General features: G+C 40.3%; 1 protein-coding gene across 1 annotated transcript; it reads right to left on the reverse strand.

The window, feature by feature from the left end:
- Positions 1-3,487: 3,487 nt before the first annotated feature.
- Positions 3,488-22,264, reverse strand: dnai3 (dynein axonemal intermediate chain 3). Its single transcript, XM_019894338.1, has 22 exons — positions 22,213-22,264; positions 21,608-21,704; positions 19,378-19,562; positions 17,575-17,679; positions 15,385-15,510; positions 15,111-15,310; positions 13,994-14,104; positions 13,589-13,785; positions 13,190-13,293; positions 11,888-11,977; positions 11,646-11,738; positions 10,738-10,857; positions 9,287-9,360; positions 8,725-8,875; positions 8,263-8,365; positions 7,938-8,053; positions 7,164-7,224; positions 6,908-7,050; positions 6,610-6,817; positions 5,817-5,908; positions 5,433-5,546; positions 3,488-3,752 (listed from the first exon to the last, which is right to left on the reverse strand). The coding sequence occupies exons 2-22, from the start codon at positions 21,651-21,653 to the stop codon at positions 3,642-3,644; spliced, it is 2,550 nt and encodes an 849-aa protein (XP_019749897.1). The 5' UTR covers positions 21,654-21,704; positions 22,213-22,264; the 3' UTR covers positions 3,488-3,641.
- Positions 22,265-22,334: the final 70 nt, after the last annotated feature.

The raw sequence follows: 22,334 nt of genomic DNA on the forward strand, positions 1-22,334 counted from the left end.
CCACTCACATTCCAAAATCCCAAACTTATGGAATGGTTGGTGTGAATGGTTTTGTCTACAAGTACCCTCCGAATTGACCGTCAACCAGTTCAGGGTGTACATGCACAGAAGGTTGCATTGAATATGTGACTTGTATTTCTGCCTCAACGGCTCAGTTCCAATTTGTCAGAAAAGGTGTGACATCCTTAGGATATCCCAGATTAGTAAATACAAGTCTCACTGTGGAAGAACAGAAATATTAGCCACAGCAATGTCAAAGTAATGGCTTGAGTGGCTCGAACCAGATGAATCTGCCCTCCAGCTCAGAAGCCACTTGCATTGCTTCACAGGATTTTGGATATCCTGTATTCTTTTGAAGTGGCAATACAAAACAAAACAACAACAAAAAATTCAAGACTTAAGGCAATCTGTCCCACATAAGCAGGGCTCTTTAATTAGTTCAGTTTATTTTTTAAAAGAAGTCTTTCACATTGATGACCTCACTAGCTGAGGAAAATCTGACACCGTGAATATCCTTGATATCATGACCATTGCTGTGATGCTTGTCCGTTGTTCTGGATGTTGAAGAAACTAAGTGTAGATGACAGCCGATTTGTGCATAACCTTGGCAAAAGACATGACGAACACTTGCAAATGTAATGAGATCCAATACAAGACCTGCATTAAAACTAATCCCTTTACTACACTCATTTTTGATTGACACTAAATTATGTAAACCCGTAGGCTAGTCCCTTCCAGAACCAATCAGAGCCAGGAGTCAGCCAACTTAGAGCTCAATAAATATAATGAGGTTGGACCTATTATTTAGAGTTGCCATGTGCAATAATCAGTTAGTTTGCCATTTTCAAGAAGCATTGCCAGATACCACCATCAAATGCTCATCCTCTCTGTAAATATGGTAGAGGGATCATCATACTTTGGGACCGCTTTGCCACCTCAGGCCCTGGATGGATTGCTATCAATGACTCAAAGGCAAAAAGTCAATCAACAATTGAATGGCCTCAACTGAAGAAAATATGCCTTCTGGAGTCAAATTCCTTCTCTCAGCCAGAATGAAAAGGCATGACCTCAGAGTGTTGTTCACATGAGACATTACAAAAATGGGGAAAAAGTGATCGAGGACAAATGAAGATATGGTGAAACCAATGTGCTTGTAACAGTGTCAGCCAAAATGTTTATATCAGTGAGATTCTACCGATGTACCGAATGAAGTGTCAGTTGAGCGAATACTAGAAAGTATACACTGCTACAGCGGATTATGATAACCAAACAGCCATGGGGAAAATGTGTGCGTGTCCGGGCGTCCCGTGTGTGTGTGTGTGTGTGTGTGTGTGTGTGTGTGTGTGTGTGTGTGTGTGTGTGTGTGTGTGTGTGAGTGGTGTTGATTTGCAGAAGGCACATTCCTGAGCTGGCCGGGAAGAAAGTGAGAGGCTCCATCAAGGAGAGAGGGCCTGCAAAGCACATTCCCTAAGGTTTGAGAAAGGGACAAGTGAAGAGTAGAGGCCCCCTTTGTCACCAAGGCCTTACTGTTACTAGTGCCTCGGGGGCCTTATGGACGCCTTCGTCAAATCAGCCCATTCTTCCCTCTCCTCCGCCCGCTCTGCCTCATGACATGACCATCCTCCGAGTATGAGTCGAGACAAGGGTGAAGACAAGCCCATCGAGCTTGTATTTGTTTTAGTTTTCTATTTTAGACCATCTTTTGCCCCACATTTTTCTGTCCTTTATTTTTTATTCTCCTCTTCCTATTCTCCGAAACCACTGAAAACTTGGCACAAGACAGGGCCCTATATAATGCAGAGCTACCCCTCTTTAGGTCCAACCCTCCCTTTCTCCTACAGTTACCCCTACCTCTTTTCTGGCCAGATAGCAGCTGTCAAGTAGTCACTATAGGTTTCCTGGGCTGCGCTTGACCTGCGGTGGACTTGGCACCCTCCACATTTTATTCCCTTGAAGGAGTGAAACTAATTGAGTCCAGAGGGCTCTTGGCAGTACACTTCAAGGGGAAAACTTTCTCATAAATGTTGTGAACAATGTGGCAGAAAAAGGCCCAGTGACATTAACAAGGAAAAAGAAGGTGGTTTATCTTTTTCCTCGTTATTCTTGTTTGTTTGCTTGCTTACCTTTTCAACTATTTTAGACAGTTTTTGAAGTGCACATGTGATATTATTATTATTATTATTTTATGATAACATACAGTAATGAAGAAAATTACAATGTCTTCCATTCTCCTCACATTTGATTGTTTTGTTCATTTGTGTATGGTCAAATAATGACTGTTGGCTAAAACAACTCGGATTCAGGTCTCAAATTGTCCTTTTCATGAAAAATGTGTTTATCAACAGCATGTGAAATGAGCCATAAATTAGATTACCGGTAGCAAAGTAATGACAAGGCTATCAGCAAAAGATACTTATCCTGAAATTAAAGTAGCCCTAAAATGACTCCCTTGCGATGTACAATATTCAAGCTGTGACCTTGAGAAGCCATGAAAACAAGGTGGCGATGGATAGCATTACCGGTACTCAGAAACAAGATCTCACTTAGGGGGATGAGGTGGAAATGTACTTGAAACGCGGAAGATTATGTGTCAGTTTGTTGATTTTCAAAATGACTAAATTATATTTGATCTGATGAAACAAATGTTAACATTAAATAAAATTGAATATCTCATTATCTATCCATCTCATGATTCTTTTTTCAAATGTTTACTGCATTATTAGGGTTAGAAGTAGTTTGCAAACCACTTTTTGTCATACATATTAAAAAACGGTGTGGTGACCTGACATTGGAATCTAATTAAGATCTTTTGAAAAATCATCCCTCTCTGGTCACATTTTATGGCTGCAATTCTATTTTTAATGATCCTTTCTAAACTTGTCACAGGCTAACCATAGACTGTAGAGACAGAAGGCGGGACCTCCATAATTATTGGAACCCCTGGATAAGATGTGTTATAAGCCTTAAAATAAATTCCATTTTTATTTCACAAGCATACTGTCACACCTGTGGTGGGGGTTAAAGAGGAGAGTGCAGAGGAGCGGACGCAGGTCACTGGTTGACTGAGAAATTGAAAGAGCAATGGTCGAAGAGCCTCTTTCTGTCTTCTCCCACCTCGTGGAACATAATAGGGAGAAGATTAGGGGTGCTCTTTTGTTATTATTTCGAAAGAAAGAAAAAGAAAGAACACATTTTTACCGGGGTGCAAATAGTTCTATAAGGCAGTGTATATGTAACGGATGCGGATGGCTGAATCACTGCGCCTGCAAAACCACTGCCAAAGTTGTTTTCATCGGGTGGTGAGGTAAGTTGACCACGTCTCTTATATTTTTAATTGAGTGTACATTTCAGAAAATACATCAAGCTGCTAACGTTTAGCATTTGGCAATTTTCCAACATGAACACGCTAGCAGTTTTGGCTATGGTCTGGATGTACATAATGCATATTGTACAAACAACTGCATGTCATGCAGGACATTGAAGTGAGGCTACATTCAAATCCCGCAAGCAGCTTGAACATTATAGACTACCCCTTTTACTTTAAGAATAAAGAAAAATCAAATACAACCTGTACATTCAAAAAGAAAAACTTTTGTGCGTTGTCAATAACAACACGTGTGAAACAAACCATGCATGTGTTGTCATGGCGTCAGGCCCATGCTTTTAAGGATGCTTTCCTCGAGTAATAGAAAATTATCATACTCCTTCATATCATCCTGCTCTTCTGTGGGGGTCCCTGGCTTTTCACTTGCCTTGAGAAAAGAATAAGGAAGCATTAGAACTGGTCGCAATCTCATTTATAAAACATTCTGCTGTCACAGAATGACAAATGATGAAAGAATTATTCTACCGTTACAAAACTCCAACCGTTACTCAGTGACACCGATGCCCAAGATCCACATCTTTGCCCTGATCACTAGCCGGGTTTGCATGGAGCTTTGTACTCCGATGAGAATGAAACCAAATAACCAAACGGAATGAAATGCTCCATATAAACACCTCATTTGGAAGAAATATGCCCAATATGAATAACATTTAATTCAGGAGGTGATCTATTCTTTTTACCAATCTGCACAGAAGTTATGTATATGGTTCAGTCGGGATAGCCAGACTGTGTTCGGTCTGCGCATGCTCTGTGTTGCTGTAAATGCGCCGTGACACACTTAAAAATGGGGGCTTCCAACCAGAGCTGGTACGTAATGGGAGAGGGTTTTTTTTTTCAAACTAGTTGTACTGTAACTTGTTTTTATCATGCCGTTGCTTGTGTAAAAGGATTAAATCTCAGTTTCAGTTCTGCGTTTCACTGAACTCCATCTTGATAAATCACAGAATGCTTGCATCGATCCGCATATGTTAAATGGCTGTAAACAGCTACTCTGATTATTGTAGTGGCACATTTAAACGGCAGATCGGAATGGATCACTTCACATGTAAACAGTTAACCAGATAGCTTCAAACTGAATGACAAAAAAAAAAAAAAAAAAAAAGTCTAAATGGAAACCCGGCAACTATCAATGCCCTCATGTCCTGTCTGTGGTGCCTGAAAAGGTGTTGGTCAGAGACCGGTAAGTCCAGAACTCTGCTAGCAGGCTTATAACCTGCTAAAAGCTCAGGCAGCACATCACCCCTACCGTCATGCATATTCACTAGCTCCAAATCCTGTTCTGGATAGTCTTCACAAACTGTGGCTTTTGACCTCAGATTGAAAAAATGTCATGCTGTCTCCCTAGAAATTTTCACAAGCACTCCTGAAATACCATCTATTCACCAAAGTATGCCTTAGCTAAGAAGATTAGCAACCCCTGAGGCATGCAAACAAACATTCAAGCGTGCATTTCATCTCCATGTACACTTCAGGTGATGACAACAGAGATTGTTCCATATTTTGTGGCATTAAGTAGAGAGACAATTCAAGATCAGAATACCCAATCTTTGTCCAGAAGGGTTTCCAGAATTAGTGAATAGGGAGACACAAGTGCTGTCAAGAATGGCTCCCTGTAATGGGGCACTGGATTTCCATGTTTATGAATTAATCATTTGGTTAGAGAAAAATTCAATACTATATTGACAATTTCAACATCAAAATGGTGCACACTCTTAACAGAGTTAAAAAGCAGCAAAGATTTGCTCAAGATTCTGCCTGTTTCTGTATAAAATACTGTAGGGCAGGGGTCAAACTCATTTTTGTCGCAGGCCATTTCGGAGTTATGGCTTCCCTCGGAGGGTCGGTGCAAAATCTCAACTATATTTATTACCCATGACAATTTGACATTTCGGTACAGATTTCAGCAAGAATCATGAAAGTTGACACACATGATTTGCTCCCGCGGGCCACATAAAATGACACGGGGGGCCGGATTCGGCCCCCGGGCCTTGACTTTTGACCTGTGCTGTAGGGCATAGATAAGCACTGTCAAGCATCAGAATCTCACCTCTTTCTTTTTCTCTTCTGATGCAGGTGTCTGGGTTTCCCACACTTCTTTCCTCTTCAAAAGATCATTTAGCCTCTCCTCCTGCTGATTAATGCATTTCCCCACGTTCAGTCTCTACACACATGCGAGAGAGAGAGAGAGAGAGAGAGAGAGAGAGAGAGAGAGAGAGAGAGAGAGAGATAAATAGTTGGAATATGTGATGTTTACTTTCATTTGCCGTCAAATAAATGACATGCTGTATGCCACACAAATCCATTTGTTCTTCATCAACATAGATTATTTAAAGTAAATCAAAAATGATGAAACAAAGTTAAGTCGGCAGTCAGGAAATTTTGGTTGGGATTCTTTGCTAAAAATAAGTTGGCAAAAGGCAATCGGTCTTACCTCATTCCTGGAAGCAAGATTGAACGCCGATGGGATTTGAAAAACTCGGACGATTCCAAGATCGTCAGCCAAAGTCAGGAAGTGCTGCTTGGCTGGAGTAACATAAAGCCATGCAAAGCAAACATCCATAAACACTTCTTCAATACAACAAAATCTGATCCCACGAGAAAGCAAACAAAGGAATGTTGAATCACCGGCATGTCCACATGAGAAAAAAGGAATAAACTGTGCTCGATTGCAATATTATGGAAACTGTCACACGTACACTGGCGCATACACACATTGGAAACAGGAGCTGTGTCAAAACAATTTGCCAGATAATAACACTCAGTATCAATAATATATAATCAGTATCAGGACCATTCTTATTTAATACCACAACAGGAATTTCATATGAGACCCTAACAATGCAGCAACTTTATTTACTGATAAGATGCATTTCAAAGTCGCTGATAGTGTAGTGGTACACTCGCCTGACTTATGTGCGGGCAGCGTGGGATCGGTTTCCACTCAGTGACGGTGCGACTGTGGGTGTGTATGGATGTTTGTCTGCATATGTGCCCTGTGACTGACTGGTGGTTCAGGGGTTATTCCGCCTTTCGCCCAGAGTCAGCAGGGATAGGCTGCAGCAATTCCCGCGACCCTCTTCAGGATAAGCGGTGTTGAAAATGGATGTATGGATGGATTTCATGATTGCAATGGTGTGAAACTGAGCGAAATCATACGAAAGAATGTCGACATTGTGACTGGAGTTTTTGTATGGCAAGCGTTGTGATTTCACACAAATACTCACAGGAGGTGGTCCATGGTTTCATGCAGGTTATCTTGCCATTGGTCATGTGCTCTTGCACGTGGATGGCTTCTCCTGACTTTTGCAGAATATTCCATACCTCAACTTTTCCATCCCCTTTCCCGACAAAGAAAATTGCCGGTCGGGTCAAAGACCAGCATGCTGAAGTATAAAGCCCGTCCGAGCTCGGGAACAAGAAAATGGGTCCGTCCTGGAAGTCGGTTTGTCAGAACTCAAAAACAGCAACCAAGACAATGAAATGAATTCATAGATGCCTTTGTTTGGTCAAACAGCTATTTACCAGCACGCCTTCTTTCCAAATGGCAATATTGCAGCTTCCAAATAGTGACGTTCCAGTCAAGACAATGTCTTTAAAAAAGGGTGAGCGTTCTAGTGTGTTGACCAAGCATGGGTGGATTCTGAAAAGATGAAGGGGCTTGGGACCTTGGGACAGATGAGAACAGTCATCTTTGACATGGTTCAAATTAAATGTGAAATAATGGCTCTTGTACTTTGCAGTTGAAAATTTTGCACATAGAATCTATAAGGTAACTCACTAAGTAGTTGATCAAGGTCGTTTTTTTCCATTTTCCAGTCAGTGTAAACAATCTCCCCATCCTAGCAAAAAAGCATTGTGTACACAGAGACACTCGTCAAGTATGATCAAATCGTTTAGTCAGTAGCACAAAGCCTGGCAATCATAATGACACTGCCTATTTGTCATCCTTCATGAACAAGCAACTCGCTTGTTGATCACACACATGCAGGAAGACGTCAAGGGAGAAAGGAGCGTGTACAACAGTGCTGCACCTCTTGAGTTGGAGGGCTGGAGGGCAGTGCCTTCCTTAACTGCACCTTGACAGTAGCCAGGAAGGAGACAAGTATCTGTCCAATAACTAGTTGCCATCTTTATATTTGTCCACAGCAGGAAATGAAAAAAAATGAAAAAAACAACTCCACAATGCATTCAATTAGCATTTATCCACATTGAAGTCTGTCGTATAGCGTAATCTAATTTGGAGGCAGGGTAATTGAATTTCCTTTCTGTGCATTTTGCCGTTGAACTATAATCCTGTTTTTGGCGGAGAAACATAAAAACTCACAAGTGAAAGAAGAATCACTTCGATGTTGGGGTGTTTTCGCCAATCTGTGTGTCACGACATTCACACAATTGATTAGTTTCGAGTATAAATCATATTCTTTAATGTAACGTAAAGGCCAATGTCTGCATGGTCTAACTACTGTGTGGCAGAAAATGATTTCAAGTGCTGATCAAAGAACATGAATGCGATCGGTATGCTGAGGATGAAGATGACTGCAAGAATATTTACCTGTGTTCCAATATAAATCTTCGTATTTACGTCTGGCAGAGGTGTTAGTCCTTTGATTGAGGGTATTTCGAGCTTACTGTAGTCTGGAGTTACCGGTGAGCCATCACCACCACTTTCTTGAGCATCACAAATGTTAGAAATAAAACAAATGGACAGCAAGTGAGTGATTTTGTCCTCATATTGATGTTGATTTGACATCAGATGCCCACTGGTGTGGATTTTATTTCATACAATCAATCAACCAATCATACCTTGGTTAACTGTATCAAGCACCTTCTTAAAAAGTAACACGCCTCAATAATAAAAACTTCACTTTTACTCTCACCTGTGACTGTGGCATTGCTGTTATTCGTATTACTGGCGAAGGGGTAAAGGCTGAATCTTATTGGGGCGTAATCACCGTTCCGCTCCATGTTTACCAAGGGAACCTAATACATGAAAGAAAATGTGCGCTTGACCAAGATGATCTTTAAAAATAAATCACCCTCAATCCTCAATCGAATTATGGATCGTCAACAATAGGCAGGGACAACATTACTTCTGGTCTCTTTTAAAGTGTATAGATGATACATCCTCTCTTCTGTTCAGTTCAGCAAGTCGTAAAGAATTAATAGGATACTTAGGGAACAGTGTACACTAAATACAAAAAGCACAATTTTTATTTTCCATTTCCCCCTACACTCCTCGTGATCGACTTGGGACCAGTCCGTGGGCTACCGGTCGATTGTGATGGTTGGGCACCCCTGTTGGAAAGTAACATACATTAAATCATTGCATCCTGCTATACCGTGATGAAGGGTTTCCACATTTTCTCCAAGTGTTTGAAAGGGTTGTTGTCACTGTAATTTGCCATCTGATTCTCCGAATCATTCTGTTTCTTGTCTGGCATGGTCTGGCGCGCTTGTTTTGGCACTCGGATATCCCAGAACATCAAAGAGCTTTGAAATGAAAAATTATTCTCATCAGAACTGCTACGAATTGAAACGTATTGTGAAGGCACCACATTGTTAGAGTCTCAAGTTGTCAGTGACAGTAAGTATATGAAATATAAATGAATCATTTGTGTGAAATAAACAAGGTGAAAAAAGCCACTCCAAAATCCGTTATTTCATTCTACTCCCATCTCCACAAAAATCTCTTATGGTCAATGTAAAGGTAATGTAGCAAAGTTTGAACAAGAAGTTCGTACAACAGTATGTGGCATTGACATTAGTGAGACACACTTTCAAGTCAATGATCGAATATTGCCATGGCAATTGGCAAAGATGATCATCTTCTGACTACAAGCGAGCATTACATGCAACAGCTTCAATTATATACTTTTTTTTCTCGTCCCTCAAATGACTTACCCATCGGGGGAGCAGGTCATAAGTTGAACAGAAATATTGGATTTGTTCTCCACTGGAATGCCCTGAGCAGTTACCTAATCAGAGGTCAAGGAGAGTTACAAATTCACCAAATATCTATCAAGCTGAAGACTTAATGATGGTACCAAGCAAGGAAGGACACACGGAAGATATATTCTAAATGTTCCTGGTGACCGCTTGATGGTGATTAATGATTAATTTTCTGATTTTTTTTTTTTTTTGTTACTAATCCCAATACGTAGGAAGATTACGAGAGAATAACTTGATCATACTATATATAAGTTTAGACTCACTGGGCATGCCAGCAACTATGATCTTGTTTGATGGCACTCATTCCAATACCAATGGGTGCAGCATGCAAAACCAGGTTTTATTTGAACAAGGCTGTGGTGTTACGATATTTTGACAGCCTCAATTTTGTCGGGTAGTTCAAGTGTCAAAATCAAGTAACATACCCGAAAAAGAACCTCAAAAGCTACTTTTCCCACCAAACCAATTTGGCTAAGTCATATACACAGTAGGGCTGCTACAAACCATTATTTTGCCAGTCGACTAGTCACAAATAGCAGTTGCGATTAGTGGGTAAATGTGATCATACCCTCTATGTTAATGGCAGCATGTGACACCACCAAGCTGCAGCTCTTATACGTCAATAGATATTATATTACATCATTTGCTTACAGCTTGAATTCTTTCAGACATGTGCAAATTAACCCTTTCAGGGACAGCGGTTACTATAGTGGATAGCTTATGTTTTCAGGTTACAGAGTGCCTGAAAGGGTTACAGACAAAGACAATGAATGAAAAATGAAGACAATTAAGATGATATGTTTAACGTTGGTTAAACTTTGCAGTTTGTACAAGCATTCATGACATGTTTATAAACGATGGCGCAACTTAGGGAGATATTTCACTTAGTAAATGTTCTATGTCCTGTGTTCTGTGAGATGTCTAGAATAAAATTGTTCACGTCATTATTTTTCATGTACAATGAACACCTTTCAAAACACGTTTTGCCACGTGCTATTGACTGAAAATGACATCACATGGGCTCATCTAACAACCGATCAGGGATCAGGTGACGGTACCAAGCTGGGGTCCCACAATTTTGTCCAGTGTATTTTGTCCAGAGTGTATTTTTAAACAGACAATCTTCACCAAATTGCTTGTTTTCCAATATGCAAGCAGATTAAAGGACAGGTGTTACAGTGAGTAAAGGGGAAGTTGGTATTTTGATAAAGCTTCAGGTTACAAAATGTTTTATTGCATTTTATTGCGGCCCAGTCTTGTCGTCCAACAGTTTAAAGAAATGTAACCTGGCCTGTCCATTGTAATCGCAGGCTCACGTCCATCCAGTTCTGTCCATGGTGACTCCAAATATGATTACCATGGCAACCAGGAACATAAAGTAAACTTAGCAAAGTGACCCATACCTCAAATGTCTGAGGCAGCCAGTGGACGTCTGTAATTGGTGCCTTGTGGCTGTTCTCCACTCCAGACATTGCACTGTAGCGCACAAGTGGCGCTTTAGTGTGTTTCTTGTCCTCAAGGCCCTGTCAATGGATTGAGGTGTGGGGGAACAGGAGTGAAATGAATTGCGTATTAATCAAAGCGAGAGTACTACAATCCATCAAATTTACTTTTTTACACTGACGTTTAGCATTTGACCTTGATCATCGTGAGTGTACAGCGCCATCCAGCTAAGTCACGTGAACAGACGTTGCATATCACATGGTGGTAAAAGGGAAATACAGTTCATCCATATCAAAGGATTTTATTCATTTGTCTGACAAGCAGACCACAGGTGCCTGTAGCTTCCACAAAGCCTCAATAGAGAAGTAAAGCCTTGTTTACACCACAAATAAAAGGGAAGGCAGGGATCTGGTTTGCTTGTGTGTTATCTTCAGGGACAAACTGTGGTGGTAGGTGAGGGCGGAGGGGTTTACGTGACAGCTGGAGGGTGATAGCTGATGCTGTTGGCTCTGGGAAATGAAGAGCAAATGGGTAGAAAGAGAATGGAGGTAGAGGGAGGGAGTTAGGGAAAGCAAAAAACAAGAAGCAGGGAGAGGGATGGAGACAGCTGGCCAACTGGAGGGACAATAAAAGCGCACAAAGCAAACGTGGGCAGATGTGACTCTTTAAATAAAGCTGCCTAGTCAATGGTGACAGGATATTTGTCTGTTTAAGGATTCGGATATTAAGAGATAGATGATATGCAGTATTTAATGGACTGTCTCGATTTATTATTCTATGGGAGACACCTTGCCTTTTTGCCTGTCTTGACTTTACAGTATGTCGCAATAGAGAACGGTGATCATTAGAGACACGAACTAACACTTACCAGCATGTCATTTTTGACAGATTCATGTCGATGATGACCATGTTGGGCTGGGTGTAAATGCGTGACATGAGCGGATATTTCCCACAACACGACCTAAGGCACACAGGTTGCCATGTCTGTTATTGGTGATCCCCATGTTTGAGAAGCAGAAATCGACAAAAACAGCGGACAGAAAAGTGTCCCAAGGCCAAAAGCAGCAGGGTCGGGCAAGCTGAGACACAAAGTAGAGTCAAAGTCAGCACCTGGCCGTTCACGCAGCCGCCAACAATAATATTTGGATCAGAGGGGCAGAATTCAAAGGCAAGAATGTCATCTGGGCACTCCAGCAGTATCTGCAAAACACACACACACACACACACACACACACACACACACACACACACACACACACACACACACACTCCATCAGCCCAAAAATAATATAGTCCAAATGAAATTTTTGTGTTCAGTACGAGCAAAAATTCCACATGCATATCTGTGGAATTTTTGATTTTATTATTCTTAATTTTTAATCCACAAAACCAAGTGCGTAAACGAGTTTCTACATTGGATGAGGCCCAGAGTGGCAATACAAAGCAGCTATTATTAAACATCGAGCGTTTTGGAAAATGTGTTAAAATACACCACTGTTATTAATAGCTGCTGAACTGAACAACAGAACGACTTCTTTGTCCACACTTTAAACGGTTACCAGAATATTGTGCTAATACGATACACAGAAGATGAGATGGATAAGAGAAGGCATGCATCATCGAGAGGAATGATGTTGCACGGTATCACCACCAGTTATTGATCAAAGTGTCTGCGTTTAATCAATACTCTCACATTTCACACAAGAAAGTAATGATTTTTTTTTCCACATTAGATCTTATTTGATATCATCCTCATATTATTTACTTTTTTCTGTTTTCTATAGGGCCTATAGTATAGGCTAATAAATTTCAGTACCAAAAAAAAAAAAAAAAACATTAGTCAATATTAGTGCTAATGATGGAAATCTGCGGATATATTTGAATAATTTGAACTACAAAGGTCCAATACTTCTCATGTGAGAAATTTACATTTACTGTATTTTCCGCAGTATAAGGCGCACCTAAAAACATTCAGTTTTCTCGAAAGCCGACAGTGTGCCTTATAATGCTTATATATGGATCAATATTCTGATTTCTTGGACGAAATATTTCAAATGTTCTGCAAAGAGCTGTGTTACAGCTGCAGCGGTTGTGAAAGCGCATTATGAATAAAGCTGTATTGTATTGTATTCTCTTTATCGTAGCTCCATCTAGTGGATCCATAACGCAACCACAGCCACTAATGTAGCTTCTATTCTATGCGCCTTAAAATGCAATGCGCCTTATATATGAAAACTGTTTTAAAATAGCCCATTTATTGATGGTGCACCTCATACTCCGAAGCACCTTATTGTGCGTAAAATACAGTAATTTATGCTTTCGGACAATTGGTCTGGGTGTCAGGATAGATAGAGAAAACACAGCACTAACAACTGTCAACAGCATGCGCATTCAACACTCAGTTTTGCGTACCTTGGCATGAGTGGGGTCAGAGAAGGTGTAAAAAACGATGAGTGGCCCAGTAGATCTGACCAACTGCTGTGTCTTCTTTTCTGTCATTGCCACAGCCATCACACCTTGAAAAGCAATAAGATAATAAAATGTATCCAAATAAAGCTGAGACAAAGAAAAATGTGTCACTAGCTCTGTCATTAAAGAAACTGGGACAACTGTACCTTTGATCAGATAGACAACCAGAGCATCTATTCTGTTTAATGTACTAGTAGTGACTGTCCATATGGATACCTCACATCAGTACAAAACCTTGTAAGAGTGTATGTGTACCAGTACTATTTTGGGAAGACCGCCATTTGTAAACATTTTGAAAACTGTATGAGGAAAAAAAAAATAGCTGCCTCGAATGAGCTTTACTCTGAATGGTGGGATGCCAGTGCAGGCAGATGATCTCCTTGTCCTGAGAGTAATTTGGGTCAGAAAAAGCCTGATTCAGCATCAAAACATCCGACACCTTCCCAGACCAGTCAATGTCCTCAGTGTTTGTCCCCAAAGCCATCCAGTCATCTTTGAACACGTTCATAATCTCTTCCTGCTGAAGGGCATGCAGAACCCTACAAAAAGGAAGTTGTTTTTAGCAGCTTTGTGGTCCACCAACAAAGAGTGAGCATCTTCGAAAACATTATAATGTCCTGTAACCTTATGAAAGCTTTAATGAATATAGTCGCAGAGAACATTTTAGGGACTCCCACGAGTCATTGGCAAAGTCAAGATAAAATGGTATTATCCTAAAAAAAAACAAAATGTAAAATCCTGTTTTACCTGTTTGTCACTGCATCAAAAAAATCACTTAGGCTTGGTTGAGGGCTCTCCTTCTCATTTTTGCTCAATTCTCCCGGCGTGTATTGTGTACAGTTATTCCTCATATACTTCCTGTAATGTACATCGAAGACATTGTTCAATATGTGTATTCAAAGAGCATAGGGTGTGTAATTTGGCTAAAATATATCTAGTGCACATTCACATGTGAATTTCAGATGAAAGACTGCATAAAAATATTCAGCTGAAGTATGGTACAAATAAAACTAGTGATACGCTGGCTTACTATAGTGGTACGTGAGAATTGCTGAATTAAATGTTGAAACTGCGCATAATGTTAGTCATGTCAAACTTTTTTTTAAGTACAGCGCATTTGTGAAGTTCAGTTCAGTTGGACTTATCTTTTATGTGCAATACATAAAATCCATTTTACTGGATTGGGTACATTCAAGTGAGCCCTGTCTTTCATTGTAGACCATGTCCACTTTCTGAATCAAGCAGTGTGTGTGGTCCTTGACTGACATTGTGCAACGTGCAGCAGCTCTAAAGAGGAATGTGTGGCTATAAATTGAAAGATGGTGCTTGCTATCATCTATTTGACTGGAAGGTGCGTCTTGCTCACAAAATTTTTGTACCACAAGCTTCACTGTTTCATCCATTGGTGTATAAGAAATTGTGACTGTGGTTAAAAACTGTTGTAAAACACAATATATGTGTGCTGTACATTCTGCATTTTTATGACTTGGTGGTGGTCCGCTGTCTTGCAAATGGGCGTTTGCAGTGGAGTTAATTGGCCTCGAAAAAGTGGAATGGAAAAGCGGCCGGGTGGCACGGTGAGGGTGTACCCCACCTACTGCCCGAAGACAGTTAGGATAGGCTCCAGCATGCCCGTGAACCTTGTTAGGACACACAGATTAGAAATCGGATGGATGGGTGGATGGAAAAGCGACCGTCGGGGGCGGAGTCAGATTTGCACCGACTGAGCTAGACAAGATCTGGGTGGACCACCTACTCTGAGGCAAACATTTTTCAAGTGGTAATTTGTGTCAAAAGTAGAACGACGAGAGAAGACTGCAGGGATCTAAGTTATGCATGTCCTCATTCGCTGACGCATTCGTACCACAGTGTCTGGGCGCTGCTGCTCTGGACAATGGGAATAGCCTGCACCCCGCAATCTCTCTGTAACAGCTTGATGTTGAATCGCCTGTCTTGGTAGGACACACACTCCAGGATGCCATCTTTAACATCTGTAACATTGCGGTCCGAAAGAGAGACCGGTATCCCAAAATTCCTCCGAGCTCTGGAGAACTTGTACAATAACTTATGAGGGAGACAAAATGGAGGAGACCCGAATGAATCAAAAAGCTTCAATTGTTTAACGTGTTTTGAAGTACCTTTCCTCTTGTCTCTTTGACAGATTCTTCATCAATTTCTTTTTCACTGCCGAGTGATATCCATTCCTTGGGTTCTGGAGTTTTGATTTCATCCTCGAAATCTTCTTCAGGCTCAGATTCAGGAGGCTGCAGAACAAACACAAAACAAGACATACAGTGTCTTGGGAAATTATTCGACCCATTGAAACATTTTGACATTTTGCCACATTTCCGGCTTCAAACCTAAAGTCACAAAATTAGATTTTTTTGTTAGGAATCAACACCAAGTGGGACACAAACGTGAAGTGGAATGAAATTCATTCAATATTTGTGATTTTTTTTTTTTTTAGAAATAAAAACTGAAAAGTGGAGTGTGCAAAATTAGTCAGCCCCCCTCGGTTAATGCTTTGAAAAAAATCCTTTGCTGCGATTACAGCTACAAGTCTTTTGTGATATCGAATCATTTCTGCACATCTAGAGACTGAAATGTGTGCCCATTCTTGCTTGCAAAACAGCTCCAGCTCAGGTAGATAAGATGGAGAGCCTTTGTGCACAGCAATTTTCAGATCTTTCCATAGATTCTCAATTGGATTCAGGTCTGGACTTTGACTTGGCCAATCTAACACCTGGATGTGTTTCGTTTTGACCCATTCGTTTCGAATCATTGTCTTGTTGGAAGGCAACTTCCAATTCACTCGAACCATCTTTCTTGTTCCTGCAGAAGAAAAGCGGCCCCAGAACCTGATGCTGCCCCCACCATGTTAGACAGTGGGGATGGTGTGTTCAGGGTGATCTACAATGTTAATTTTGTTCCAAATGTCACAATTTGCATTCAGCCCAAAAATGGTCGCATTTGACCAGAGCACCGTTTTCCCCATTTTTGTTGTCTCCCCCAGGTGGCTTGTCAAGCTTCAGATGAGATTTTTTTTAATGGTTGTCTTTGTGAAATAGAATTCTTGCCACTGTTACATAAAGGCCAAATGTGTGCGGTGCGTGGCTAATAGTTGTCCTTTGGATAGATTCCCCCACCTCAGCTGTGGATCTCTGTCGTTCAACTAGATCAGTGTTTCTTAACCTTGTTAGTGGTACCGAACCCTATCAGTTCAGATGCACGTTCACTGAACCCTTCATTAGTGAAAAATAAAAATGTGATTTTTTTACAAATTCAAGACAAAAAACACATTTATTAAAAACAGAAAAAATAAAATTACATGGCATAAGTATAGGTTTTTTAAATTCTATGATGTACTATCACGACAGTCACACGGTGATGACTGACTGAACTAAATTTCCCGCAGCACTGATTGGACAAGCAATGTAGTGTGATCATCTGCAACCAGCGATGGACAAGCGGGCATGTCATAACTAATGGAAATATTGAGTTGGGTATGTATTAACCTCCATGGCAGAGGCTCCGTCGAACCCCCGAGACCAAGACCCTGGGGTTCGATCGAACCCAGGTTAAGAACCACTGATCGAGAGTTATAATGGGCATCTTGGCTGCACCTCTGGTCAGTGCTCTCTCAATGCAGTGGTCTGATACAGTCTCCATTTCAATATGTTTGATCAATCAGTGCTCGGCGAGATGTTTAAAGCTTGTGAAAGCTTTTCATATCGTAATCCCGCTTCAAACTTCTCCACAACCTTATCCCGGACATGCCTGGTGTGTTCTTTGGTCTTCGTGATGCTGTTTGCTCCTCAGTATTCTTTTAACGGACTTCTGAGACCATCACAGAGCAGGTGATTTTATAATGAGACTAGATTACATACAGATGGACTATATTTATCATCATCGGTCAATTAGGTCAACATTGGATCGTTCCTAAATCATCAGGGAACTTGGTGGGAAAGGTGCCGAATCATATCGCGTGTCTCACGTTTCAGATTTTTATTTCTGAAAAAAAGGTTTTCAATGAATTTCATTCCCTTCACGATCATGTCCCGCTGGGTGTCGTTTCTTCACAAAAACAAATAATCTAATTTTAGATCGATGTTTGAAGACTGAAATGTGACAACAGTTCAAAAAATTCAAGGGAGCTGAATACTTTTATCCTCTCTGTAGTAAAATGGAAAAAACAAATAGCGACACTGAGTCAATGTCTAAGAATATGCCACTTATTAATACACTGCAGCATAAAATAAAACAATACAACAACAACAAAAATTATCAGACAAATTTGAACTTAGCAGCAAAGAGTCTACGGTACTTACATTGAGGATTCTTTCCTTTGCTTCTGGTGTCACAACCAGATAGAACAATTGGCCATAGGTGAAGTCCCGATCATAGACGAGCAAAAGCTCACTCTCTGGATACTCCTGTAAACGGATATGTAATGTACAGTTTATACCATAACAGAAGTTCCACCACATTATACAAACAAAAGACAATGGTGCAAAATTTTGGTGTCGAGTTTGTATGTTCGCCTGATGCTTGCATGGGTCAATCACATCCGAAGTCATGGAACATACTAAGTTGCCCGTAGTTGTGAATGTCATTGTAGTTGGTTGGTTGTCTTGTGTGCTCTGCAGTTGACGGGCAACCAGTCCAGGGTGTCTCTCACCCAAAGCCAGCAGGGATCAGTTCCAGCTTACAATGAGTTATAGCATTGGTTCCCAACCTTTTTGGTCTTGTGTACCCCTGAACCTTTCTGTCATATATCATCCATACCCTGCGTCACTCATACGTGTTGGTGTCTCTCCAAAAGTAGAATGCCACACATCTGATTATTAAATGAAACTCATTTCATTCCTTAATTTGAACATTTAATTCTTTGGCATTATCTATTTTGCAATGCACATAAATCAAGAAAAAAATCCTCCTGCCTATGTTTATATTCAACTCTTCGCCACAAAAAAGTATTGCTTCTTTGAATGAGTCCTCTTTAAACTTAAATGATCAGGAACAGACAGTTAAGAATAATCATCAATCATAATAATGTAGCAGTTTTACTTTCATCAAGAATCTGGCTTTGAGTCAGTTGATCTGACACACTGCTGTTGTGGTTTTTGTGTGGCTGTGCCACAGTTTATTGATCTTCGAAACACATTATAAAGTGTTGTAGCCCCTGCAGTATGTTCATATGTGTACCTCTGGTTGGGAAACACAGAGTTAAAGCAATGTAGAAAATGGTTGAGACGGTCATTAAATCTGGATTCAAGCAGTGAGTGCGGTCCATGGAATTTCACTGATTGCTTAAAGCAGGTGTCAAAGATGTATCAAATCTTTTTTGATGCTATTCTTTTTCAATTATAAATTTTGTAATAATATTTTGGAGAAAAACAGTTTAGGTCAAAGGTCAGCACTGTAGCATGTGACCAAAGGATAGTGTTCGTGGATAAAATCTAGTGGGAGAAACGATGAGCAGATTTACAAACAAAAAATGTGAGCAAATTTGCAACGGTGTATGTCAAATTGGTCGCCCTTTGCATTAATCAGGACCCAAGATTTAGCTCTCAAGTTTCAAAAAGTTGGTGAACCCTGATTAAACACTTTCAATCAGCCTGTAATCTGATAATATGATGAACTGTCCACTGTAGTAACTGCTGTCCCTGAAAGGGTTAATACAGTCCAATTTGAAACATTTAGGATAAAATGGACATTTGTGGTGATAGTAGTAATTCAGCCATGCAGACACTTCATTTATTACATGCGACAGTAATGTCATCTGTAGTAGACGTCGCCATTAAATAAGAAGCTTGAGGAGCGTTGCCTGATATTCCACAAATTATTCCTACCTCTATTCACCTCGCTGCTTTGGCAGTATGAGCTGCATTTGTTTTTGTAATGTGAACGAGTAAAATAAAAAGATTAGATTGAACAAAAAACTTGAGGTGAGCATCACGCCCTGCAGTGTCAACTAAGCCTAACTTGACACATCCCAAGTTACCCATGCATAATCAAAGAGAAATGTGGGTTTTTTTTTTTGCCACAGCTCTTAAAAGGCTGTACATGATCCCAGTGTCTTCTGGCTTTTGTCCGAGTGATCCATAGGACAATGTAAAGATAAACCTCACCAGAATAATCTGCTTCACAGGGCTGAAATCAGACACTGCAGCTTTTGCCTTCATGTCCTCTAAGATGTCATCTTTTTTCAGCAGCTTGTAGGGGTTCTCCCCTGTGACGTCCTCATCGGCAATGCAACCAAAGTGCTCCTGAGTAGCAGAAGTCAGGACCATGGGGATGATGTCCGCTGGGTGACCTTGGAGAAAGTTCAGTCATAATCTTTAAAATGTTTGAAATGATGAATGTTATGTCAGACTATCTATAGCTAGTTTGCTTATTTTCCTGGTTGCTATGCTGGGATAAAAAGCCAGAGTCCTAATAAAGATACCAGTGTAGCGCCTACAGACTACGACAACATTGCAGAGAGCCTACTTTTCTGATCAAACATAAGGGTGCTATTGCAATGACTGAGGGTGAAAAAAAAATCTTTATTAGTCTGTGTTCTGTTTTCCGGCCCTCTAACAGTAAAAGTAGTCTATTTCTCTTCTAATGTGTAAATGTCTGCAGTGAGCGAAAATTTTAACCTCATAAGTTTTTTGTAATAGATAATCCGTGTCTCGAAGCATGCTTAGCCCAGAACTATCTACAGTAAACATGTATAATGACAGTTTTGTATAATGACTGCCTGTGGCCGCTCCCTTCAAAGGCTCCCCACAAGGTTGCAGAAAGGATGCAGGGAATGCTTGGAGTACAGCTTAAGTAAACCCACTTCCCAGCTGGGTGTGTCGACCTTCCCAATAAACTCATTCAGACTTCACACCAAATCCTTGGGAGGGGAAATTCACACCTGTCATCTAATACGGTCAAGTGTCAGCGATGGTGATTGCATCAAAAGAAAATATTTGCCTGACAGATTAAGAGTGTGTGATGTGTAATGTGCCAGAACCCAGAAGAATGCAACTTGATTGCATGTGTGTGTATTCCATATGGAACATTCTCATTTCTTAGGCCCCTTTCATCTTGTGTAATGCTAGTAATGGACTGATATTCCCTAACTTAGACCTACAACTTCACCACAGATCATGAAAATGTTGGGTCTGTTTTTGATTTTACTAATATTTTCACCACTATGGCCTACCCCAAGGTGTCAGTCAACTTGTTTGAACTTGCTTATTTTGGCCAATTGAAGGACTCATATTGAGATCTGCAGAAAGTGGGCTGGGGTTCATTTCGCTTCTTTGTTGACCCGAAAAAACATTATTTTCAATTTAGTGAAGGTACAAGGCACAATGACCGACACTAAATACAGAGTTGGTGACTTGTATTTGACCGAAAGCATGTTGTAAATTAGATAGACAATGACAATAGATCCACAGGTGAGAACGAAGCAAGCCCAAGGCTATGCAACAAAATTCCACAGATTACATCACAGGAATGCTTAACATTGTTCCATTGTCTTTTAAAGAAAGAAGAAAAAAGCGTTTAAGGTGTGTATTTATTTCAGAGTTGGGCAACTTAATTTTGTCAAATGAATGTATTGTATCAACATAAAAGATACTGTACTGTATTTTGGAGATTTCTATGCTTCCAACTTTGTGGCTGCTCAAGTCCACCGCTCCCTATATGCAAGCAGGTGCTTAAATTTCACGATGTGGCAAGTGAAAAAAAATATATACCGGTTGTACACTTTGACTCTAAAAACAATGCTTATTATAAATATTGAAACTTGAGCTAAACATTGGGTGGGCAGGTGGTTGACCGATTAGCATGTCCACCTTACAGTGCAGAAGCGCAGCGTTCGATTCCAGCTCTGGCATTCGTGTGTGGAGTTAGAATGTTCTCCGTGGGTTTTCTCCAGGTACTGCGGTTTCCTTCCTCATTCCAAAAACATACATTTTGTGTCCAACCAGTACACAAAATCTAGAGCCCCATGGTCAAATGTACATCGGCACACCACAACTTGACAAATTAATATAATTATTGCATGAAAAATGTCCTGCACCTGACATTGAACGATTGTGGCACATCATTGTTCATATATTCGTTGAAAGTTTTGGGTCCATGAAAAATAGTGTGGGGTAGTTGGGGCACTATCTGACTTTACAGCTTACAAGTAGGGAAGGGGTAGCAACGGCCCTGTGGATACTGAGGCATTCTAAGTATGTTTTTTCTTTTTCAATGTATTTTGAAAATGTTTCAGTTTGATCAAGATTTACATTTGCATTTTATTACAGCTCAGCTCTCATCACCGTTAGCAGTCATTACGTTTTATTATATTGCATGTGATTATGTTACACCCACTTGGACCATTTTCTGCACTGCTGTTTGAGCTTGTCTGTGATGGCATTCTTGCTCATGTGATCCCTCCACTGATGGAGATGGCAAATCAATTCCAACTCTGTAAACAAATAACAAAAATAAAATCAGTGTAGTAATATTCCAGGAAAAGCTTTACAGAAGAGTTAAATAAATAAATAAATAACTGGTTAGTAGTACAGTAGTAGTAATGTTGTTGAATTTAGTTTTGCATCCCCACACAGTCGGTACCTGGGAGATGAGTAATTTTGTTATCATTTAGCGACACCTTGTGGTAGAGATAGAATGTGGCGCAGTACCGTATCTTTGACATCCAGGTACTTCCATGAAAAAGTAAAAATAATAATACAAACGCCTCCAATAGCAAAGTGCTTGATCTTAATAAAATACATGAAGTGGCGACGTCATACCAACTTCCATAGACACACAAGATACAGAACCATTTTAGTAATGTTACATAAGCAGATAACTACGAATGGTTTGTCTGCTTAACAAATGTTTAACATGTGGCTATTTGGTAGCGATATCACTGACGTGAAAGTGAATGTATTTAGCAGCAATATAAAAAGGAGTCATCTCAATTTCCTTACCCTATTTGACAGCCTCGCCTTTTGCTTTGAAATGGAACTGTTTGGTTGCCATTAACAACGAGAGGGCGTTTCCAAATTGACTGACGGCTTTAAGAGCCAATCAGCGTCTCTTAACAAAAAAT

This window comes from Hippocampus comes, unplaced genomic scaffold, assembly GCF_001891065.2.
Source record: "Hippocampus comes isolate QL1 unplaced genomic scaffold, H_comes_QL1_v1.1 scaffold282, whole genome shotgun sequence".
Classification (NCBI taxonomy): domain Eukaryota; kingdom Metazoa; phylum Chordata; class Actinopteri; order Syngnathiformes; family Syngnathidae; genus Hippocampus; species Hippocampus comes.